Here is a 22253-nt window from a genome sequence, read left to right on the forward strand (position 1 = left end):
CCATTATTTTTTTAGAGATGGACACAAACCAGTGCCTTAGAAACTGTTGCTCCTAATATGTGAGGGAAATATCCCAAGTATTTCCAAGTCTTCTACAGTCTGTGATAGGAAATTGAGTCTGCACATGGCTGAAGGTGGTTTTCTAACTGACTTCCCTGAAGGCATGTATTTTGAGATTACATCAGTTCCAAGCTGTGAGGTTTGTCCAATCTTTGCTATTGTCTGTGGGTTCCTGAACTCTTTAAAAAGACAGTATCAATGAGATAATATCTTAATCATAACAGTAACACTGAATTTTATTCGTATTTCATAGCCTTAGTGTCTTTGATGGCACTACTCAAGTGAATACTGCTCAGCCTGAAGAATTTGTGCAGATCTTGTCTTTAATTTAACCTGTATGTATAGAACACTATACAAAGAAAATCTGTCATTCTTCTGTGGGATTGAATCCGCCAGTCCTGAAGTATCTCATTTATCATTCTCTGGCAAAAGACTGGTCATCAGTGTAAGGGCTTAGACTTCTAAAACCATGTTTCAGCTGTTTGTTTTTCAGTGTACATCATCCTTCCTTTGAAGACTTGTTCATTGCAAGAGCTGAAAGATGAACACTGTTCTCCTTCCACCTCCAACCTGCTGGTTGGATCTCAGGAAGGCATTAAACCCGTCAAACTCTCAGTGCTATCATGTGTGAAACTTAACTCTGTAAACTTTGGATTTGAGATGGATGTCAAACACTGAAAATTATTATTGTTACATGCCTGTGTGGCTGCTGAGTACTGATGTGGAAATCTGCTAATACACTTTCAGGTATCAAAGCACTGAAGTGGCAAAGGCAGACTGAGCACGATGGTTTGGTGTTTTCAGGCCTCTTTCCTGAATGTGAGGGGATCCCACAGTTTGCTAGGGCAAGCATCTGATCACAGGCACTGATTTTTCCTTCTGAAGCACAGCTTATGCTCTCTGCACATCGCTTGCCACTGGAGAGCTGGGCTGTGTGTTTGTGCAATGAAGTGGATGGTACTGCACTGGCGTATGTCTGTGCCTCTCAGCAGTGCCTCTGTTCTAAAGAACTGAGAATCACTGTCTTCAGGTCATGGCTGTTCTGTTGTTGTTCTGCCCTAAACCACTGCCTCACTGCTGTGCTCGCTTGAATAAGTGGTTGGTGAAGAAATCGAGGAAATGCAGCTGGTTGCTGGGGTAGCACTTGTAAAGGAAAAAAGTATTTACCCTATTACAGAATTGAGAAGGGAATAACAACTGCGCAAACATACAACTTTTTATTCTTACACCTTGGAACAGTATGGAGAGCTTGGACTACTGTTCCTGGATGAGAATCAGGGTGAAGATCTGGACAAAAGCACTGAACAAGGAAGGAAAGAGCTGAGGCTGGATCCATCCTTAAAGGGATTTCTGTTCCAATAGGTCAATACCTAAGAAAAGAGAGGTTGACTCTTGCGTTATAAAACTCAGAAGGCTAAACTGAAGCTTGCATATCTAAGTTGCACCCAAGTTAAAGCACCTGAGTGCTCAGAACCTGCAGAAATCAGGTCACCTTCTGAAATAAATTCCAGAATATTAATTTAACAGAATATGTTCACACATTTGTGACCTGTTTCTTGGAGGCACTAGATACCCACTAATCTGGTTGACTCTTCCTGCATTTCAAAAAGCAGACCACCATGTACAGCAACTTTTGCCTGAATGATGGCTGTCATGCACTAGGACTCTATAGGGGTCATGGATATAGGATGTCATCCTGCATCCTGGTGCTGATCTAAGTCATGGACAGCTGGGAAATGAGATGCTACCCATATGGCTTTCCAGAATGACTGTACTGTTGCAAGGAGGCTGCCATGCAAGCCACAGACTTCAATTCTAATTTGCTTAGCACAGAAACTGATAGTGTGTGATTTATCAGGGTAAAAACAATTCCATCCTTTTGCTGAGGGAGAATCAGACAGAGAGGGAGAAACAGCATCTCTTCAGGAGACTGCTGGTTAGAAAAACATGTGACAGAGTAAGATCAGAGGGCAGTAGCTGACGTGAGCGCCCATTGTCAAGATAAATGCCAGAGCAGAGTGTTAACACAGAAAGTAGCTATGATGTAATCTCCTTAAAAGCCTTTTTTCCACAAGGCCTTTAAGTGCAACTGCTTCTCTAGATCGTGCTTTAGAAAACAGACTCTTCCTCCATACTCAGTAACTCTACTCTTCTCCAAAGGACCTTGGCATCTGAAACCACGTTTAGCTCCTATTTGTGGGGTTGTGCTTCACTTCTGGTGGGGGTCATCAGCTTCATCAACAACCTAATAAGATTAAAGTTGGCAGATCTGGTCCTCAGCTTGTTAATTGCTTGGAGCACAGACTTTCCCTAATTTTTTTAACATTCTTCTGGTTGCTCTGCTTTCTGCATCATTATATTGCCATAAGCACATAGGACTCTGTCCTGAAAAGCCATTCTTCCACTACAGTGATTCTAAAACCAGTACAAATTTTCTACAGGATTAGCATGAGTCCTTCCTGAGCAATCTATTGGATGCTATGCTGTCCACGGGTCTCCACCACTCAGAAGTTCTGGGCAGGTCATCAGCGGGGCAGAGATCTGGCTGCTTCCACCGATAATGCAGTTATGACTAAATCCAGTGTTTTCATCTGACTCCCAAGGAGAAGTCTAGAATGTAGGGCTGGCCAGGAGTCAAAAGACATTCTGTTTTCTGGCTTTTTCACCAAGCTGTACTGACTTTGGACAAGCCGCTTCATCTCAGTGTGCTTCACTTATGCCTGAGCAACCAGTATATTCATATGGTATTATTTTTATTTTGTTACTAGTGACAAGTTCATTTTTCATAGGGCTCTTAAATCTTCAAGAGAAAAGCAGGAGAACATGAGACCAGTGGTGACAGCATAGCAACATGAGGCTTTATTGAAATCTACTGGAAAACCCAAACCCAAATGCATCTATGTCCAATGACCTCTAAAGCTCAGGTATCAAGCTCCATGCTTGGAAATCCTACACAGTTCCTCTCTTGTTCCTGGCTACATTCAGGCTCAGCTTTTTTCCTCCTGAGGTTACAGTCCTACTTCTTGCAATGAGCCATGTACCCCTCTATCACCCACAACCTACATAAAGCTCCTGCAGAACTGCTCCTTTCTTCCATCAAGTTTCATCCTCCAAAACTATGCACAAAACTCAGCATGATTCTTGTTTCAGAAGGAAATTATTTTTAGAAAGGGGGAGAGAACTAAACAAAAAGGTGTACTGGGAGTGCAGAAAGAAAGCATCTGCTGTGTGAAAACTGCAGGGAAGGGAATTTCTCCAGCATTATCCCACATGTTTTTATTATAGCAGAAGTTCCCACTGCATAGTGATAACAATATCCCCCCTAAAACTGTAGTAGGAACATATGCACTTAGCAGCTGTGTGATATAAAGTTGTCTGCAACATAGTGCAATAAACAGAAGAATCATCTGCTCCAGGAATAGCTGATTTTCCACCAGCATTATTTAACCTAACTTCTTGGGGGAGGCAGTAAATCAGGACAGGCTTTCTGCTGAGAATACCACTACTGCCTAGTAGCACTTGTTTACCAGGCTAACTCATGGCTCTCTGTAAATAGCCCTTGGTTTACAAGCAGCAGGAAAAGCACAGGACTATAAAGAATGGAAAAAGAAGGGAAAGAAAAGTGAGGAAAAAAAATGGAATTTTTGTGTAGATCAAAATTTACTGCAAATTTATTTTGTTTAAGCTAGTCTATTCATATTGTATACAGTTGCAGCCATAATCCAGAGGTGAGGATGGTGGGATAGGACACTGCTGAAGTAAAGGAGTTCTTCAGTCTTTCCTCACTGGGCAGCATCTTCTGATGTCTGCTCTCTATGGCAGCATCTCAGGAAACAGATACAGCATAGCAGCTTTCTAGGTCAGTGCTCTTTGGGGACTGACATAATCCAAATCCATTCCATGGTGTTTGGATTTACTGGAGATGAACTTGTCCCAAGCTGACTTCATCTGTTAGTGAAGTTGTCATCCATTCCTGCTTTACGTTCCTGCTGTGTTGGCCCAGTCTCTCAAATTAATGATGGCTGCTAATGGATCTCGCTTTCTGTGCTGATCATCCTGCACAGTTTACCTCTCCAACTCTTCAAGTATGCTATAGCATGTCTGTCAGCTTGAGGAGAAAAGTCCTCAGATTCACAGTTTTCTGGGAGTCTTGTATTTTACTGCATTTGCTGGATTTTATTCACTGTTTTAAGTACTGATTTTAGTACTTTACTGTAGTGCTCTCTTTTGGAACTTGCAGTTTCTGCTTATCCAAGAGAAGTAGTGACAGGGCTGAGTGGCCACATCCCGAGTGCTGCACCCCTCAACATCAACACTGGACATTTAAAAATCCATGCACCATCTTGTTCTCCCAAGACAGTCTGCTTGCAGCATCTTCTCTATGTCATTTCATTACACCTGTAGGGAACCCACCTGTAGGGAACCTGCTTTAGCAGTGGGTCTGTGGGGTAAATAACTCCCAAGGATGGTAATTCACAAAAAAAATAGTGTAGATGATGGCATATTTTGAGTAGTTCTGTATAGACAGCATACAAATAATACAAAAGAGAGGATGACTGACCTTCAGAACAACAAGGCTTGCAGAGGACTCCACATGGATCTCCAAGAAGAGATCCTTCCCTGGTGGTGGGCAGCCCTTAAATGGGGTTTGGGAGAGGTGGAGCCAGGCTCCACCCCTTCCAATCACACAGGTATATCACCTTCACCCGTGGCCCTGTGGCTGACTCGGTGCTCACCTCAGGTGACCAATCAGTGGTTCAGGCCGTGATTCAGCAGTTCCCATACAGGGTCGGACTAGATAATCTCCAGCCACCACCTAGATGGATTTGCTTATGAACATGAGATGGCCTTATGACTGATGTGGCTAAGTCCAGGTTGTCTTTCTGCTGAGCAGTCTGGTGGTAGAGCAGAGGAGGCAATGGCTATTTGCAGGCTGTCCCTAAGGCTACATCCAGCCAGCTGTGGAGGGCCTGGCCCAGCCTGCAGGCCTGTGCTGATCCCGGCACTGCTGCTGGCCTGTGGTTTGATGTGCTCCCTCACCTGCCCTCTGGCTGCTCAAGCATAGCCTGCTAGCATTTGCTGGCAATAAGGAGGTTGATGTGAGTGAATTGAGTCAATGAGATGATTTTCAGACCTGCCAGGGAGACAGCAAAGTGCATCCATTCATATCTTATAGCTTCTGTATCTTCAGAATGAATCATTTCAGACACATGCAGTATCCCAAATGTGAATGTTTGCCTTGACAGGCTCAGCTTGTGCAAGGAATCTCTGGTGCAGGGCAGAGGGAGTGGGAATAAAAGCAGAAGACCCACTGTGTTGCACAAATGCTTTTTGCTCTGGGGAGGGAGCACAAAGGCCCTCATCTTCTGTTCAGACTCATTTCCCTCATCCTCCCAGGAAATGTTCTCCCTCAAATCCAGGATTTTCATTGGATAAAGCCCAAAGAGGACACAACCTACTCCTGTTCCTGTAATCCATTTTAAAAATAACAGCTGAAGGTCTATTTTTGTATCAAAGAATAATAGTACCACAAATTTCATTAGATGGCTCTTTGTGAGAGATTTGTTTTCTCCGTGCTGGCTGCCTCTCCCTGTTAGCAGCCCTGGGTGCACATAGTGTATTCCTATCACGTAGGCTATCCAAACACATCTGTAACTGCTCCTACGTGACAAAATGCAGCAACCAAGCCAGGGACACTTGAGCTTACACTGACTCACAGATCTCTCTGCATCGCCCCAGGTTAGGTAAGAAATCCTTCATCTGAGGAGCCCAGAGCAGCTAGAGATGTTCTGCATCCCAGTGCCATAATGGCTGTAGGAACTAGTGGCTTCTCCTTGTCTTATAAATGGAGATACCAAAGTGCAGATTAGTGAATTTATCAAAATGAGAAGCAAATAAAAGTGAAGATGAAGCTAGAACCTAATCCTGCCTAATCCAGCAGATCAACAGGTCCCTAACATATGTGACATAATGTATGGGTCAGCAGAAACACAAGGCCTGCATCCCCAGTTACTTTCAGTTTCCAACCAAGATTGATAAAACACTTGAGACCCTTGGAATACGAGCCTGCCTTCAAAACACAATCCAGTGTGCTTTCAAGACAGCAAAGTTAAAGAGCATGGCTGATTCAGGCAGCCCTGCAGGAGCAAAAGAAGTGCTGCAGGCGTAGAGATAGCTGGGCTTAGTCTGTGGTGAATATACAATATTAAAAACGGGCAGATGTCTCATAAAGATGATTACACCAGCACTCTTGACCTTTCTGCAAGAACAGAAATAAAAGCGGGAGGAAAAACAATAACCAGTTTTGATTTATCTTGAAAGCGTTCTTCCTTTTTTAGTCATGAAGTCACTGTTGCTGTAGGGAGGTGAGGGGGTCACTGTCACCCTTCCACATCATGTCAGCGTGCACTCACCAGCTGCCTGGGACTGAGCCTGTGGCAGACTGACACACTCAGACCCCAGCCAGAGACACTTCTCCGGGACTGCACATGGGAGACAGGTCACTGCTCCCTTGTCTGTTTGTTGGCTCATCCCTGTTTTGTTTTGTGTTGTTAGGCTGGCTGGCAGTGATGGCCAGGGCAGGAGGGGTGAGCGCTGCCCGCCTCCTTTCTCTCACTGGTGCTGTGGAGAGCTGAGGCTCAACGTGGTCTCTGTGATGGAAAGCAGCCCTTACTCCTTCTTGGCAGGCTGCTTTTTGACGTAGTGGTGTTCCCACGCAAAGAGCAATTAGCCTACATGCAATATTCAATGGGAAGTTACACTCCTCATCAAAATAAATAACAGGATTTCCAAAATCTAAGCTTTGTAAAGCACAGCCATGAGCACTGAAGATGAATACTGAGGACATATTCAAGGATTTCAAGTCCTGTTTCTATATGCTGTTGCAGACAGTGTGTGTCATTTTTATATCGTACACGCTGCCCCTTAATGGTGATTCAGAAGACATGACTAAAAATTGCTTCATTATTGTTTTTTGTTTGTATGGTTGGTTGGTTTTATTTTGTTTTAAGCGGCTCAGGACAATTTTGAGAGTGACCCACTCTGAGATTTGTTAAAAAGAAAGTAGACGTTTCTTTATAATTTCATAGAAATATTCTTTCCATTTTCTTTCCATTATTTTTGTGTCTGGACATTCAGGGAAGCCCTCTGTAGCTGAGCTAATCTTCCCTGATATTCCCATTTCTGACTAGACCTATATACATATAAATGCTTGCTAACAGTAGAACTGAGGCTGTCTTAATGCTGAGACTTCAAGATAAATTTAGTCAAAGAAAGAGCATGTGAGATTTTTCTGGTGCTTGAAGGATTTTCAGGATGCCTTTACACTAAGTGTACATTTTCATTGGTTTGTTTTCAAGAAGTTGGTTGCAGCCACCCACAGTTGGTCTGAAATGGGTCTGTTGATTCATGGCGTTGATACTGTCTTTGTTTAGTCTTTGGTGCTGTTTGGAATAAGGGAAAATGAAGTCCCTCTAAGAGTAAACCTAACCGAAAGTAGTACATCCTGACTTTCAAGATCAGAAGAATAAAAGGCATTGTCATTTTCTTGACTTGATTGTTATTTTAAATCAATCTCTGCAGCTGGATTTAGACTTATTTTAGGAGAAATGAACAGTCTACCTTAAACTAAATTTTTCAGTGAAATATTTCACCAGAGTTGATAGGGTATTGTAATGGATAATTACCCTTGATGATAATAATTATCCTATTTCTAGCCTAAATATGCTTATCTCCACTTGTAGTGAAGTACATTCCTGAATCATTTACAAACTGTAACAGTATCTATTCCTGTATTTTGATGGGAAGAAAGGAATTGCTAACAAACTTTCTCAGTAAAATAGTTAAGATTTTAAGGCATACCAGACCCCTGGCTTTTAGCTCAATTTATGTATGCCAAACATATTGTATAGCTTTATAGTTTCATAGCCTCAGCATCAAATGCTATTCCAAAGTCTAAGGTTATCATACCAACAGTAATATATGTATTTACCAAACTAGTAATCTCCTCAGAAAATATTTGGCTAGTTTGACAAGATGTATTTTCTTAAACCCTTGCTGTTTAGCATCAGTGATTTATTTTAATATCTTATTAATTGAATGAAATACTCAATATTTTAGCAAGACTTCTGTCAGGATGATGGCCTGCAGTTGTTTAGCCTATGTTGCTTATATTCTTTAAAACATCATGACTTTCCTACTATTTTATACCCAGTGGTTTATTCAGTGTGCAGAACAACACTTCAGGGCCTAGGAGAAAAAGAACATTTTCCTCAGGTTGTTTCATTTTATGTCAGTGGAACTATTTTTGTTTCTTGGGGCAATATTAGGAGGGTAGAGTTGGCCCTGAGTATGTATGTTCCTGCACGCCAGCACCTTCTTATCTTTAAAATGCTCTCTGTTCTGGAATGTTAGAAAATAACAATATTTAAATCATTCATAAAATATCAGGTCATATCACAATACAATACATAGTGCAATCCCTGCAGCTAGCATCATAGTAAGAAAGTAAAAATTTAGTTGCTGAAATGGTTTGAAAGTAGACTGATTGTCAGAAGAGGAAACAGGAACCATTCATTCTAAAACTCACTTGATTTCTCAGTTTCTTTCTTCACTTCTGTTGAAGAAAACAAAACAATACACACATACATAAGAACAGTGCAGATTAAGGCCAGGAAACTGTGTACTGGGCTGAATATCAGCTTCAACATGATGGAAACAATGGTGACAATGTTGGAATACTGCAAAGCTTGCACCAGGAGGATCATACAAATGAAGGAAGAACACTGTATGCACGTTTGTCAGGACCCACTGTACCAATATGAGACTGAAGGTGACAGTTTCCTGGATTGCATCATTACCAGAGACAAGACATGGTGTGACCACTACAAGATGTTGTCAAAATAACAATCCATGGACTGGCCACATGTGAATTCTCCATACAAAATAAAGTTCAAGCTGCAGTCCTCGACTGGCTAAAGTGATGCACACTGTCTTCTGGGATAGGAAAGGAGTGATCCTTCTGTATACCTGGAACCTGGGCAAACCATCAACTCTGATTGATACTGACTAAGCTGAAGGATTGAACTGCCAGAGTGAGGCCAGAGAAGAAGACAAAACTTTCTCTGGCAAAACGATAACTCCTGGCTCCATATCAGTTTTTGACTGCTTCTTCGCTGAACCAGGATTTCTTTACCTATTCCCTTTCTAAGGTGCTCCTGGAGATTTCTCAGGGTTCACATTGCCAGTTCTTCTATAAGTCATATCACTGGGAAAAAAAATCTTGGCAGTAATTGTGTACTTCAGTATTCTACCCAGTAAAGTATGTGACTGTTTCTTTTAAACAACAAACACAGAAGTGCAGAGGATTTCATTTCACAATAACTGATACAGGTGCTATGCCATTTTTTAATTTGTGCAGCTGTTTGTAATATGTATAAAAGGAAGCACAGAATATATGATTTATCAGATTGCATAATTAGATTCAAAAAGTGCCTTCTGCTATATTTATTTCCTCTGCTTAACTGAAAATGCAGATTTAGTCATTCCCATTAACTGATTAACTTTCTTTAGGGAGACCCAACATCTCGTGATGGTTGTGTGCTTAAGTGCACTGTGGAAAGGATCTCCTCATCCTCTGCAATAACCAGTACAGCTCATGGCCTTGTTTACTGCTCATCATCCTTCAAGGAACTGGTGTCCCAGAAAATGTGGGAAAAGGAATTTGGCCCTAGAGAAAAAAGTTTGAGCTAAATGCCACCAGTCTGATTAAAAATACTGCTTGTTTTGAGTAGAATTAAATGCACAGTTCTAGCCCTAAATTGAATAAGAAAAACATAATGATTGCTTGTTTTCACGAGTTACCATTTCTTAATGTTAACGTTTCTTAGCTATTCAGCAACAGAATAGGAAAGAAGCTTGACAGCCACAGTCCTCTAAGAGCAATTAATAAATGCAGCAAAATTCCTGTTCTTTTAAAATGTATTCCCCTTCCATTCTCCAAGGTTACAATGATAGCAGCTGCGATACTGATTGGTAGGCACTGCTACTGCTCCCTTATAAACCTACCCTAATATGATTTGAAAGCCTATCCTTATCAGCATGATGTCTGCTGCTGATGCAGCAGCAGATGACAATCTTGGAGGAAGGAAGAGTTTTCCTGCAGGTAACAGAGCTGGGGATTTCTCCTCTGTGCTGAACACCAGGCTGTGGGCAGCACTGACACACAAGAACTTAGTCCTCTGGAGACTATGAAAGAAATACCTAGTACCAAATAGGGGGACTGACTGCCTGGAGAAAAAAAATAAATTGTCCTAACTGTGAAGCAGCCTCTTTGTATGAATCTGTGGCCCTGGCATGGTGCTACTGTGTGGGTGACTGAGATGGATCTATTTGTAGCTTATGTGAGAGAATTCATGTGCTTTTCCACATTCTTTTTACAGCTCCCAAGTCTACCTTCTGTCCCACTGAAGAGACCTGGTGGCCAGGCCTGGTTATTATCATTGCAGTATGCTGCGCCACACTAGTGTTCCTCTTTGTAGTTGTCATCATTTGCTACAAAGCTATAAAAAGGTAAGACTACAGATGCTTTTAAATGTGCTTAGGGCAATGTAATCCTACAAAAGCCGACCCAAGACTTGGCTTGGTTTTTTTCTTCAAATGTGTCCTAAGGGCAAAATGCAGACTGAGGCACCCAATGGTCAATGTGTGTTTTTATTAAAATGTTACTTTATGTACCTTTTCCTGTCTGTGTAAAGGATGAAGTTCAGTGCACAGACATGGGCTTGAGGAGAGGAAAAAATAGAAATGGGACAAAGTCACAGTGTTTGGGTTAATGTCAACCTCCCCAAAGTTAAAATGTTGTAGGATGCTGAATAATGTCAATAGGCATAAATTCAAAATGCATACATGGAATGTGAGATTTTTGGCCCAAACTCATTCTTAATTGCAGTATTTCAAATTGATGCAAGCTCTTCTAACCCAAAATCTAGGGTAATTTGTATAATTTTTCATTTGGAGACTCAACTTCTGACTTACTCTTGATGATTCTCTTATTTTTTATTCTTGCTTTGATACACACAATCAAAATCAAAGCCTACTTCTTTTAATTTAAAAGCCCATGTGAGGCCTACAAACAATACTGTGTGAAGTAACCACCTCAGTTCCTCTGTACTGGCTTTGTAATGGATGTACTTGTTGACACTCCAGGCAGTTAGAAAGCTTTAATGTCAGTTACGCAGAAAAATGGAATGGGAGAGCATCTCTTTACAAAAGGATTTTCAAGTTTCTGGTGGGGAAAAAAAGTCAAAACTTGATAGCTTCTGTATGAAGGCTCTGTCTGTGAGTTCATCACATAGATTTAGAAAAGAAAGTGCTTTGTGCGAATGAGTTTCTTTTCTCTCCTTCTGGTCTTAGTAGCACCCTGAGAATGCCACAAAGTTGGGTTTTCATTGTGTCACTATTTCATACTGTAGATGTCTCAGGCAGGAACTGTACTGCAGCTGGGTCACTCAGCTTACCATGCAAGATACAATCCATAACTCTTATGCAACGCTGCAGTGACATCCAAATTACAATTTGGAAAAATGATATTTTTTCAGCTTTGGGATGTTTAAGGAATCTTTCTGAGGTGAAAAAACAGGAAAAGAAAATTATTTTTGTGGAAAAGTTATTTGTGTGCAAGGCAATGGCAAGACTATGAGCCCCAGCAGGGATATCACAATTGTATGTACCTTCTGGTTGTCTGAAAAAAATTATGCAGGATTTGGAGGATAGTATATCTGAGAGCATCAAAAAGGGAGGATTCAAACAAGAAAATAGAAGTCTGTATCTACTACCTTATCCAATTTACATATGTATCTTTGCTATTCTAGTATAGCTTAAATGAATGGTTATTTGTTTTGAGGACCTGGAAAGCTTTCATTCTGGCTACGGCACTTTAAAAAAATCATCTATGGAGGACTGCAACCAGGGTTCAATTGGATAAGTAACACAGCAAAATTTCTTGCTTGTAATTCCTAATGTACCCTGGTCTGCTCAAAGGAGATTGGTCCAGTACCATATGGGAAGTTGAGGTTTTTTTCAACAACAGTTATGGCATTTGTCTGCCAAATGCCAAATTATGAATGATTTCTGCCAAGGCTGCAAAATATGCCGATGGGAGCAGTAACTCTCCAGGGCAACTTGAGCTTAGCAAAAAAAATTACTCTTCAGATTTGCTCTCTGCTGCTGGTAGATGGGAAATACAGAAAAGAAATTAAATCAGACAAATTTAGAGCTGCCTGGAAAAGGCTATGGGAATTCACATAACCAACTCTCTTGTGCCTCATGTCAGTGAAGGATAATGCAGATGCTTGATGAAGACACCAGTTATTTGTCAGTGGTGAGAATATTACCATACAAGTCTGCAGCTTGAGCTGGTATTAGGCTCAGAAAGTGAAAATTCCTCTTTTATCTTATTGTTGGCATTCACACTGTTGACAAATGCTCAGCTGAAAAGTGCTCAGCTGAGGGATGGATGGCTATAAGGAAAATCTTATTAATTATATTTTTTTTTACGGAGTAACTAGAGCATTGCTTTTCATCAATGAGTCCTTTCTGAAACAACTGAAACAGATGCCTTGAAGTGCCTGGCAGCATCCCTCAGTAGTTCAGGTTCCTTGATCTATTGTAAAGGGTACCTATTGATAAGCCCTGGGAAGTGAGATAAGACACTTCACAAGAGAAGCATCTCTGCCTTCAATACAGAGTATTAACACATATTGTTGAGCTGAATTGGTTTTAGCTAGTGTGAGAAATCCTTCACTCTTATTTTTGCTGGGAGGTAGAGCTGGCTAAGGAAGGAGCTAGGATATTAATCTGGGTGACACTGAAACCAAGTATCTCCAGTGTATTCCTGGTCTCATGCTCTGTAGCCATGCTTTGCCCCATCCTTTCTTACACCTCCATCACAGCAGCTCTCCCCTGCAGTCCCCCCAGACCCTGGTTTCTTTGCATTTCCTGGAAGTGTGATATTTGTCATTGCAGTGTCTGACAGATCTGGCTCCCACATCCAGGGAGCAAATTGTCTGATTGCTTATTATACACTGATCCCATTCAGGCACTCCTCCAACTGTATCCAGTGAGATTGTGAATGCCCCATCCCTGGAGGCATTCAAGGCAAGGCTGGATGTGGCTCTGGGCAGCCTGGTCTAGTGGTTGGCCCCCCTGCCTATAGCAGGGGGGTTGGAACTAGATAATCTTCGAGGTCCTTTTCAACCCAGGCCATTCTATGATTCCCTGCTACCATTTAGCTGGCTTCTGAGAGGGCAGCAAAGGAGACCAGGAGAGTGGCAAAGCTTGTTAGGCAGGAACCATTTACAATGCCCATTGTAAACTGACTCTTGACACCCTCTCCTGCTTAGTTGCCTTGCTCTGAGACAGATACGAAGCCATTTCCCTACATCTCATGGGTGTCAGCTAGGTTCAACACCTGCTGTCCAACTAGCAGTGTAAATGCAGAAGTGGCAAGGATTATTACCCAAGCACATGCTTCGTAAAACCTTGTGTGTTACCTTCCAGAATTTTTAGACAGGAATTTTCTATCTCTTCCTGAAAGGGCTGGGGGGAAGTCCACATCTTCATGTGTGGAAACTCTCACTGTGATGAAAGGCTGCAGTGCAGCAGAAACTGAAAGCACCAGTAAGCATGAAAACTGGCTTGCCAGCAGCAGATGGTTCAATATCCTTTTTGGATCCTACATTTAAAAATTCTCACAAGTCCATCAGCAAAAAAAGAAATAAACTAAAATAATAATAATATCAAGAGGACACTAAACATGAGCTGCTTGGAAAGTACATCTATACATGGGTAAAACTTGTACTATCAGCCAGTCTGAATTAAACCATAGTAAACATATGGTGTGCATCTCCTAGTGACGATTCCTTAAGTATTATGGATTATGTATTGCAAAGAACATAACTGTACAAACTTTTGATTCTATATTTCTCTGCTTAATAGTCCTCCAAATGAAGTGGGGTTTATGGCCTGGTCATCAGAGATGTCTATATCCTACTTAGCCTAAAACACGAGGTTCAGTTTAATTAGTAGTAAAAGCACTGAACAGATGCTGAAGAGTGAAATAATAACTATTATATGATTGTAGGGTGTAGCAAGTGTTAAATGTCTTAGCAGGAGAGTACAGGCAGAGATTTATTTGCACATAACTTGAATCTGTTGTACTAATCCCTCTCTTCGGTAAGAGTCAAATTTAAAGGGGAAAGAATAAGTAGAAAAATGCTATTGTGCTTAAGTTACAATCTCCAGTTTCAAAGAGCCAGACCCAATTCAACTCTCTTGTCTGCTTTTCTGGTACAGGAAGACAAGAAGTACCTGTCCTCAAGGTATCACAACTCAGCTCTATTTTTATTTGATCTGTATAAAATATTTCTCCTGAGTTTTCCCTTCTGTAAGCTAAGAGTTTGGCTTATCAACAATTGTTGGCACTAAGCCATTTTTGTCATGAAATACAACCTAGCAAATTGCTGCTTCTTTGTATGAAATAACTAGTGAAACCAAGCCAGCCTGCTGTTATCTCCATCCCTACATCTCTCCTGGAAATACTTATATTCTCTGATATGAAATGCTCATAAGAAATGGTGAAATCCACTCCTGTGTTTTCTGGTCCACAAAGGAACTAATACCAAAATATTAAAATCAGCTTTAACTCTCAGAGCACTGCCCGACATATTAAACTCTTGGGACGATATCAATGGAGCAGTTCTTCAAAGGCTCTAAATTTCTGCATGTGATAATGGGGTCCGTAGCTGTATGGGTTAGAAATGTGAAGCAATTGTGTTGTGCTACTATGTGGTTGTACATTTGGTGACAGCAACCCCGGTTTTGCAGTATAGGAACAGCTATTCCCTTTGGTCTTGATGATAGAAGGATATTTCCTCTTCAAAAATAATAATAAAAAAAAATCTGAGTTTTCTCTTCAGGAACTTTCTCAAAGAATGTTAGAAAAGAATCTAAGGATTGGTTGGATGTCTTGCACTTTCAGGCAGCCATCATTGTCTGCAACACCTTTTGTCTGCAGATTTCTAAAACAGGCATAACTATAGGCCAGATCTCAGACTCATATAGGTGGTGGGAATTCTCATTTCAGGGGTGAAGAAAGTGCTCTCAAAGTCAGGGTTTTCTGTAACACTTTGCATGTCTGAATGAGTAAGCAAATATCTGGTTCTAAATCTGGACTACCTCCTGGTATTTCTCCAGCATTAATCCCTCTAAAGACCTGATTCCCTTTTCCTGGAGCACAGTCACCAAGAAGTAAAACCAGGGAGAACAAGGACAAATAGCACAGACTGGAGGGAGAAAGGCTAGTTCAGTATTACATGGTTTGTGGACTGGATGTGTGCAAGTACACCATGAATGCAAGCAGCTCTAACAAATCTTAAACTGGCTTAAATCAGTGCAGCTTCAAAAAACAATCAGTGGAGCTCTGTTCCTCTTAATCAACTCTGGAGGTAGCTGCCTCCTGGGATTTTTTTCAGCATCTCTCTACCATGTAAGCACCTGAACCCAGTAAGACTGGAGGGAAGTGAGAAGTAAACATAGCAAAGAGGATCTATGAGAGTATTTTGGTAAATAAACAGCTGAAATGGGGGAGAAAGGGATTGGCATTTTGTAATCCTATTTCTGCAGCTCACTGGTGTGTCAGTGCTTTACCATGAGGGGAGTGAGGCATTTACATAAAAGAGAAAAATAAATCTCTGGTTGTCTATATGAAACTAAGATACTGAGCTGTCTCAAAGAAGACAGCAACACTGAGCACCTGGGTCTCTGTGCCAGCCAATGCACAGGCTAACCTGACATGAGATGTTTAGTGTGTTTTTCAATAGGTGAAAAGCATGGACTTAGTTTCTCCAGAACACCCATATGGTCTGAGATGGCCTGTGAGCCTCTTGTTGTGCCTAGAGATGTGACTCATTGGCTGTGCAGGGTTTTGAGACAGATACCTCTGTGCTCAGCTGTACCACAGACTTCACTGGCAAAGAGATCTCTTGCTAAGTCAGCAAATAAAGGAGGCTGATGGTAGCAAAGTTTCACACAAAATTTTACATAAAATGTCACTACTCCATAACTTTGTCAAGCCTCTACACGTTAGTCTGTGTCTTATAGCCTGAGAGAATGGTACCATAAATGCCTACATATGCAATTCCTAAAATAGGTAGTGAGTTCACCTTCAAGAAATAAATAGGAGAAAACACTGTGCTGAAATAAAATAATAGGTCATAGTCACACTGTCTTAAAATTCATTGCTCAGGTGTTTTCTAGGATACTTATCACTGCCCTGTGATTTATGGGCCCTGTGTACTGCAAGGTCTAGTTTTGGTAATTGGAGCAGGCTTCAGGAGGTTGACTTTGTTAAACAAAATAAGGCAGGTGCTTGCAAAGGGAAAACATCCTGCAGAGGCAGGATCTGTAGTGAGCCATTGTGTGTGGCCTACTGTAAAGACCATGGCCCTCTGTTCCTCATTTTGTACTGCTTGCACTCCCAAAAAGAAGGCACTGTATAGTCTTCTGTATGGCTCTGTCTTGTGAGAAGTACTGAGATCAAGCACAGTCTAGTCTGAAATAATTATTAATTGCAACAAAACAGTCCTTTTCAATATGAGGAGAGAATATAGAAGAGTGGTCTAATCTATATAGTATAAAGTGGATATCTACAGCATGACGCTTCATAGGTGAAGCATATCTCTTCACCTGCTATTCTTATGTTTTCTGCTGCAGATTAGGCTGCACATCAAATGGGCAGAAATCCTGCACTAGATGAAAGTATTTTACAGTTACTGCCTTAGCACAACTTGGAACTACAGGTGCATTTCACCTGTGTGATGCTCATGTTAATCTAGTTGTACTAGCTGAAATATTCCCAAAATTTACCCCAGCACAAAGTCAAAGATACAGGCAGATACTGGAGCTCTGAAATGGAAGATTTGCTAATTTGAATGATTTTAAAATAACTTTTTATTACATGATGTTTTTCTTGAAGCTGTAGCTTCTGAAGTAATATGTATAAACATGACGGTTTAAAATGTGTTTTTCATCCCTTCATCTTCTCCTTTCACCTACTATTCTTAAAACAAGTGTTAAACTCAAGACTCCTGCATATTCAAAGCTCCACAAGGCAAAGAAATATATTTCTATTCCTTAGAAATTCATTTGATTTTTTTTTTTAACTTCTGCAAGCTGATATGAGGGCTCTTGTGGTTGACTCTGCAGATGAAAAATCACAGCTGTGTCTCAGGTGTACCTGTCACAGTGTGCGGGGACGTGGAAAGTTGGAAAGTTTTTGTCTGGGTTATCTAGGGTACCTGAAGGTCTGTGTTTGTTACAGTCTGCAAAAACCTAGTAGTAGCACACTGGGATGCCCAAAACAATCCGTTTTACGGAGCAAAGGAAATTGTACCCATGGTGCTTGGGTGAGAATCAGTTACTCCAGCACTGTACTACACAGAAATTCCCTCTACGCTAAGAGAATCCCTTAGGAACCTGCTGTGTGCTTTTATCACTCCCTGTCCCTTTCCACAGAGGATTTGCTGCGCATCTGGAGTCAGAGCCGTGGAGCCTGATTTCTCCAGTGCAGGAACAGCTGCAGCTCCCTATGGGCTCATCATACACAGGATTTGCAGGACTTCTGAAACCCAACAGTTTAGGAAGAGAAAGCCAGAGAAGTATGGACCTGATTCATCACTGTCACCCCGTGTTTCTTTTTGACTATTTCTACTGAATTTCAAGCCATATCTGGTTGTCTCTAGCTGACTAACCAGTTTTTGCCCTCACTGCTGGTACTCTCCCTCTTGCCACAGCAAGGAAATAGGAGCCAAAACAGCCAGGATTGAACCCAGCCACAAGCAAGGGTACCTTGCCTCCAGCCTTCCCCAGGGAAGCCCCAGCAGTTCCTCTGTAGGTCCAATACTGTCCCTAATATGTTCTATCTGGACCTCTTTGCTTTGCATTGGGGCTACCACAAGCTAGTCCTGCCCATGGCACAGGAAAGCACCAGTTCTTCCCATCACTTTCATCCAAGCTGTTGACACCTTTAGAGGCAAACAGGCCTCAAAGAGGAATCTTGTCAAGTTACAGGGCTGGGCAGTCAACAACCCCAGGAAGTTTAGCAAGAACTATTGCCAGATTCTTCACCTAGTCTGATTTCAACTATTCTTGCTCAACTATTCTTTCTTCTCTGCACCCCAGTACTAAATATTTATAAAGTTCCTGGGTTGCTAAGCAGCACTCAACTCCCTTTTGGGGAGGGCCTTGCTGCAAAGAAAAGATGTGCAGTAGGTCAGCATGGGTGAAGATGGCACTTGTTGGGATGGTCCTGCCTTGCTGCTGCCACACACTTGCCTCATTCCTCAAGTGTTTCCTCAGTCAGCAGGTGTGTGGTTACCCTCTCCAGTACCACCAGGTTGGAAAATATGCTTTCAGATTGTCTGGCTTTGAGAGCTGTTGGCTAAATATCTGTGTCAGAAGGCATTTTTGGAGATGGCCTATTCTAGGAGCATTCCAGCATCTATTACCCCAAAGCTTAAGCCAGGTAGTGGAGTAAAGCACAGAGAGAAATGAAGGGTCTGATCTCATTAGTTTACAAGTCAAGAATAGGAAAATAAAGTTGTTCCTTTTCTTGCCTTTGCCTTAAAACATTCTTGCAAAGAGGCCCCAGATGTGCAGTGCCACCTTTGGTGTCTTCTTTCTGAGGCAGTGGTACAAAACATTGTGAAAGGCATTAATATCCCCAAGAAGTGGTAACTGTGCTAACCTAGATCTTCCCTTCAGTTGCTCTTAACCCTGACAGCCCTGTGCTCTTGTGACCAAGAGACAGGCTGAACTGAATCCTTCCTTAGTTACATTTACCTGAACCTACTTAGCTCCTGAACTACATAAATCCAAAACTTTGTGCATGCATCAAGGTGCACAGGACTTGCTGCTTGCTCTCCCTCTGGATAGACTTTCCCAGTTGCACGCCTGGAACATGTAAAAGCTGAGACCACTGTGTATAGTCAGCTCATTGGGAGTTTGTACTTTTCTTGCAAAGAGAAGGATCTGGCTTTGCAGACTTTTCTTGATGACTGGAGAAATTGAGGAGAAGCTGCTTGGAAATCACTGGTTTTACTCTAATTGGTAACAGAGACAGATTGCCTGAAATCCAAAGTGATACAGAGAGCTGCTAAGGTCAGTTTATTTTACACATCTTAGCTGTCTTCTCAGCTCCTTGCATTAATTTGTCCTGTAGATAGTCTTCTATTAAAGACATTTTCATAATAAGGAATAGGCTGAGAATTTTGTTTCATGTGCACAGAATACACCTGTTTAAATAATTATGTGAAACTCTACTCTTCTTTCAGGACCTAGTCTATCATTCAGGTTGCTGCCTACATTTTCAAGGGATCAAATAGCAGGGTAACAATATGCAGATAACCATCTGCATTCAGCAAAAAATCTGGGTACTAAGTAGCACAGATCAACTGTGTTTTGGGGATGGAAAAGTCCAGTGTCTGGAATGGCAGTATCTATAACTGCTTGGGTGGTGAGAGGTGTAATGTCCTTCAGAGGTTGTGAGAGAGCAATGATCTCTTGCTCTTTTTTCATCCTTACTATTCCAACCCTACTTTTTTTTCCTATATTTACAGTCCCATTGGCCTGGCACACCAACAGCCAGCTAGATTGCAGACATGGGGTCCAATTCCTGCAGCTTCCCTTCCTCCACTTCCCATATAAATATCCTTTTGTAAGGACAACTTCTACCTGGGAACTTAGCTAAGTAGTAGTTTATACCTGGTTTTACTGGCCATCACAGCTGAGCAGATCAATTAGGCAGTTCTCATGTTTTGTTCAACATATATGTTTAGATGTCTTGTCTATATAAAACAAGCAATGTTTTAATCAGGACTGATACTGAGGACATTTGAATAGCACATTTCTTCAGATTTTCTTAATGTTAAGCACTTTGAGGTCAGAAAGCACACAACAGTAATAAAGATTGATGAATCTATACCAGAAAGATTAGAAAATGCTGGGGGACTGAAAGAAGATCTGAAGTTTTGGCTTTCATTCATGGTTCCATACTAGCAAGTGGCAGAGGATCAGAGCCAGGTTTGCTGCTTCACATCCTCACCCATGGGAATGTGCATGGCTTATTTTTGTGCAGGTCACAGGGAGCTGTCACACACATGCAGCAATGAAGGACCAAACCTGCAAGGAGCTTTGTGTTGGCAGCAGAATATCAGTCAGCAGGCAGTTGTGCTGTATTAGCTGGGCGCTGGGTGGCAAGTAATTGCATTGTGCATATAGCACTGCATATTTTTTTTCCATTTTACTTTTCTGTGTTAGTAAGTAGCTTTTATCTCAACCAACAATTTCTGTTTTGTTTCCAATTCTCTTTTTGGGAGAGAGTGAGTGAACGGTTGTGAGGTGCATAGCTGCCTGCCATGTTAAACCACAACAAATCCCTTCTGTACACGTATTAGTCTCCTTAAACCTGTGTCACTTTTGCTCCTTGCAGTCCCAGTTCTTCTGAGGGCAGCATACTTATTCCTATTTCTCCCTTTAAACAGCCTTTTTCCTTTTCTGGTATTCCCTGAAACCATTCCCATCCTGTTTTTTTGTTTTGTATTGTTTTCTCATTAGATTAAATTGTCCAAGCATGTTTATTGTCTTCCGTAAGAAGTTAGGACAGAAATTTGAGCTAGTTTTTCTCTTTAATTATAGACTTGCTAAGACAGATTCTGACTAACACAACAGCTACCTACAATCTCAGTTAGCAGAGCACTACATACGTATTGGCAACACCAGACAGTTTTTGTGTTGCTTGGCCATGGCCTTGGCCGTACTCCAGATGTGTTTTAGCTTTGTTAAAAGTAAGGTGCCTTGATTTCATGCTTTAAACATCTCTTCCTTTTTTTATTTTCTTTTTTCTATTTAGTGGCTTTTTGCCAGGCTGAAAGGTCAGCTGCATGAGCTCATTGTTTCACATTAGGCCCATTCATTTTATTTCCTTTTGTCATCAAAACACATCGATTATGTATTTCACAGTGAGAACACCCAATGGATAACGTCAGCTGTCATATCTCACTAGTCAATAAAACCTTTTAAAGATCATTATAGAGAGTGCAAAGAATGGATGTAACACGAGAGGTCACTGAAAGTATCAGTTACCTCAGTTAATAGTCCAGTAATAAAGATGCTTCTTAAGATAGGTTTTGTGTGATACATAAGCAGCATAATTCTGAACTTAGCTTAAATGAAGGCTGAGTAGGAAAGGTGATTGCATCACCTTAGGCTCCCAGAGACAGATCTTCCTTTGGTACATCAGAACAAATCCTGTTGAAGTCCACCAAAGCCTGTGGAATTACACTGGCTTTGTGCTGCTTAAAATAAATGAAGACTAAACTCCACTGTTTAATCTTCACGTGTGGCTCAGCAATTGCCATCTGAAGAGGCCAAACTCTCCCATCAGATGCATTCTGAGTGTCTCCAGTAGGCTGGGGTAGGCACGCTTCTGCTGCAGATGCCCTGCCCACTGCATTTTGCTTTTTTTCCAAGAGCTCAGGGAGCCTCTAAGTGCTGATGAACGGCTGCAGAGCAGCTCCATATGGGAATATTTTTTCCTGAGAGAAGCACTCAGCGAAGACTAAGCATTCAATCTGTGCACAGTGAGGGTGATTTGACTGTCACAGGGTAGTGTGAAACACCCCAAAGTGGAAATCGCCCACATGCCTGCAGGGCTTGCTTAAATATACTCCAGACATCAGTCAGCTAAATGTGGCTGTGAGTGACAGCTGAGTTAGCCATAAATTGCAGGCTTGAAAATTCTCATATGAACATCCGGAAAAGAAGAAATCTTGCTTAAGAGATTATGTTTTAGGGCTAGATCAAAGCCTATTAATGCAACGTGACTTGCAGCGCTATGAAAGTGTCTCTTCCATTTTTCCTACCAGTTCTAGCATATGCACTTGTACAGGTTTTCTCTTGTACAGGTCTTCTCTCCTTCTCCATGTAGGAGATTAACTGAGTAATTTGTCCAGATGGAGTTGTTCGTTATTATAGCTGTAAATCATTTGCCTTGTACATGGGAAGTGGTTGAGCCAATAACCTCTTCCTACACGTAGTGTGCTGCCTGTGCTGTGGACAGACTGATGGTCCATATATGA

General features: G+C 41.5%; 1 protein-coding gene across 1 annotated transcript in view; it reads left to right on the forward strand.

The window, feature by feature from the left end:
- The window catches only part of PRIMA1 (proline rich membrane anchor 1), a 45352-nt gene that overhangs the window by 17331 nt on the left and 5768 nt on the right, over positions 1–22253 (forward strand). The window contains exon 3 of the mRNA XM_065751344.1: positions 10500–10629. Within this exon, the coding sequence (XP_065607416.1) occupies positions 10500–10629 (130 nt within the window). The remainder of the gene's footprint in view (positions 1–10499; positions 10630–22253) is intronic.

This window comes from Cyrtonyx montezumae, unplaced genomic scaffold, assembly GCF_038088225.1.
Source record: "Cyrtonyx montezumae isolate F1298 unplaced genomic scaffold, pur_monq_1.0 scaffold_10, whole genome shotgun sequence".
NCBI classification, from domain to species: domain Eukaryota; kingdom Metazoa; phylum Chordata; class Aves; order Galliformes; family Odontophoridae; genus Cyrtonyx; species Cyrtonyx montezumae.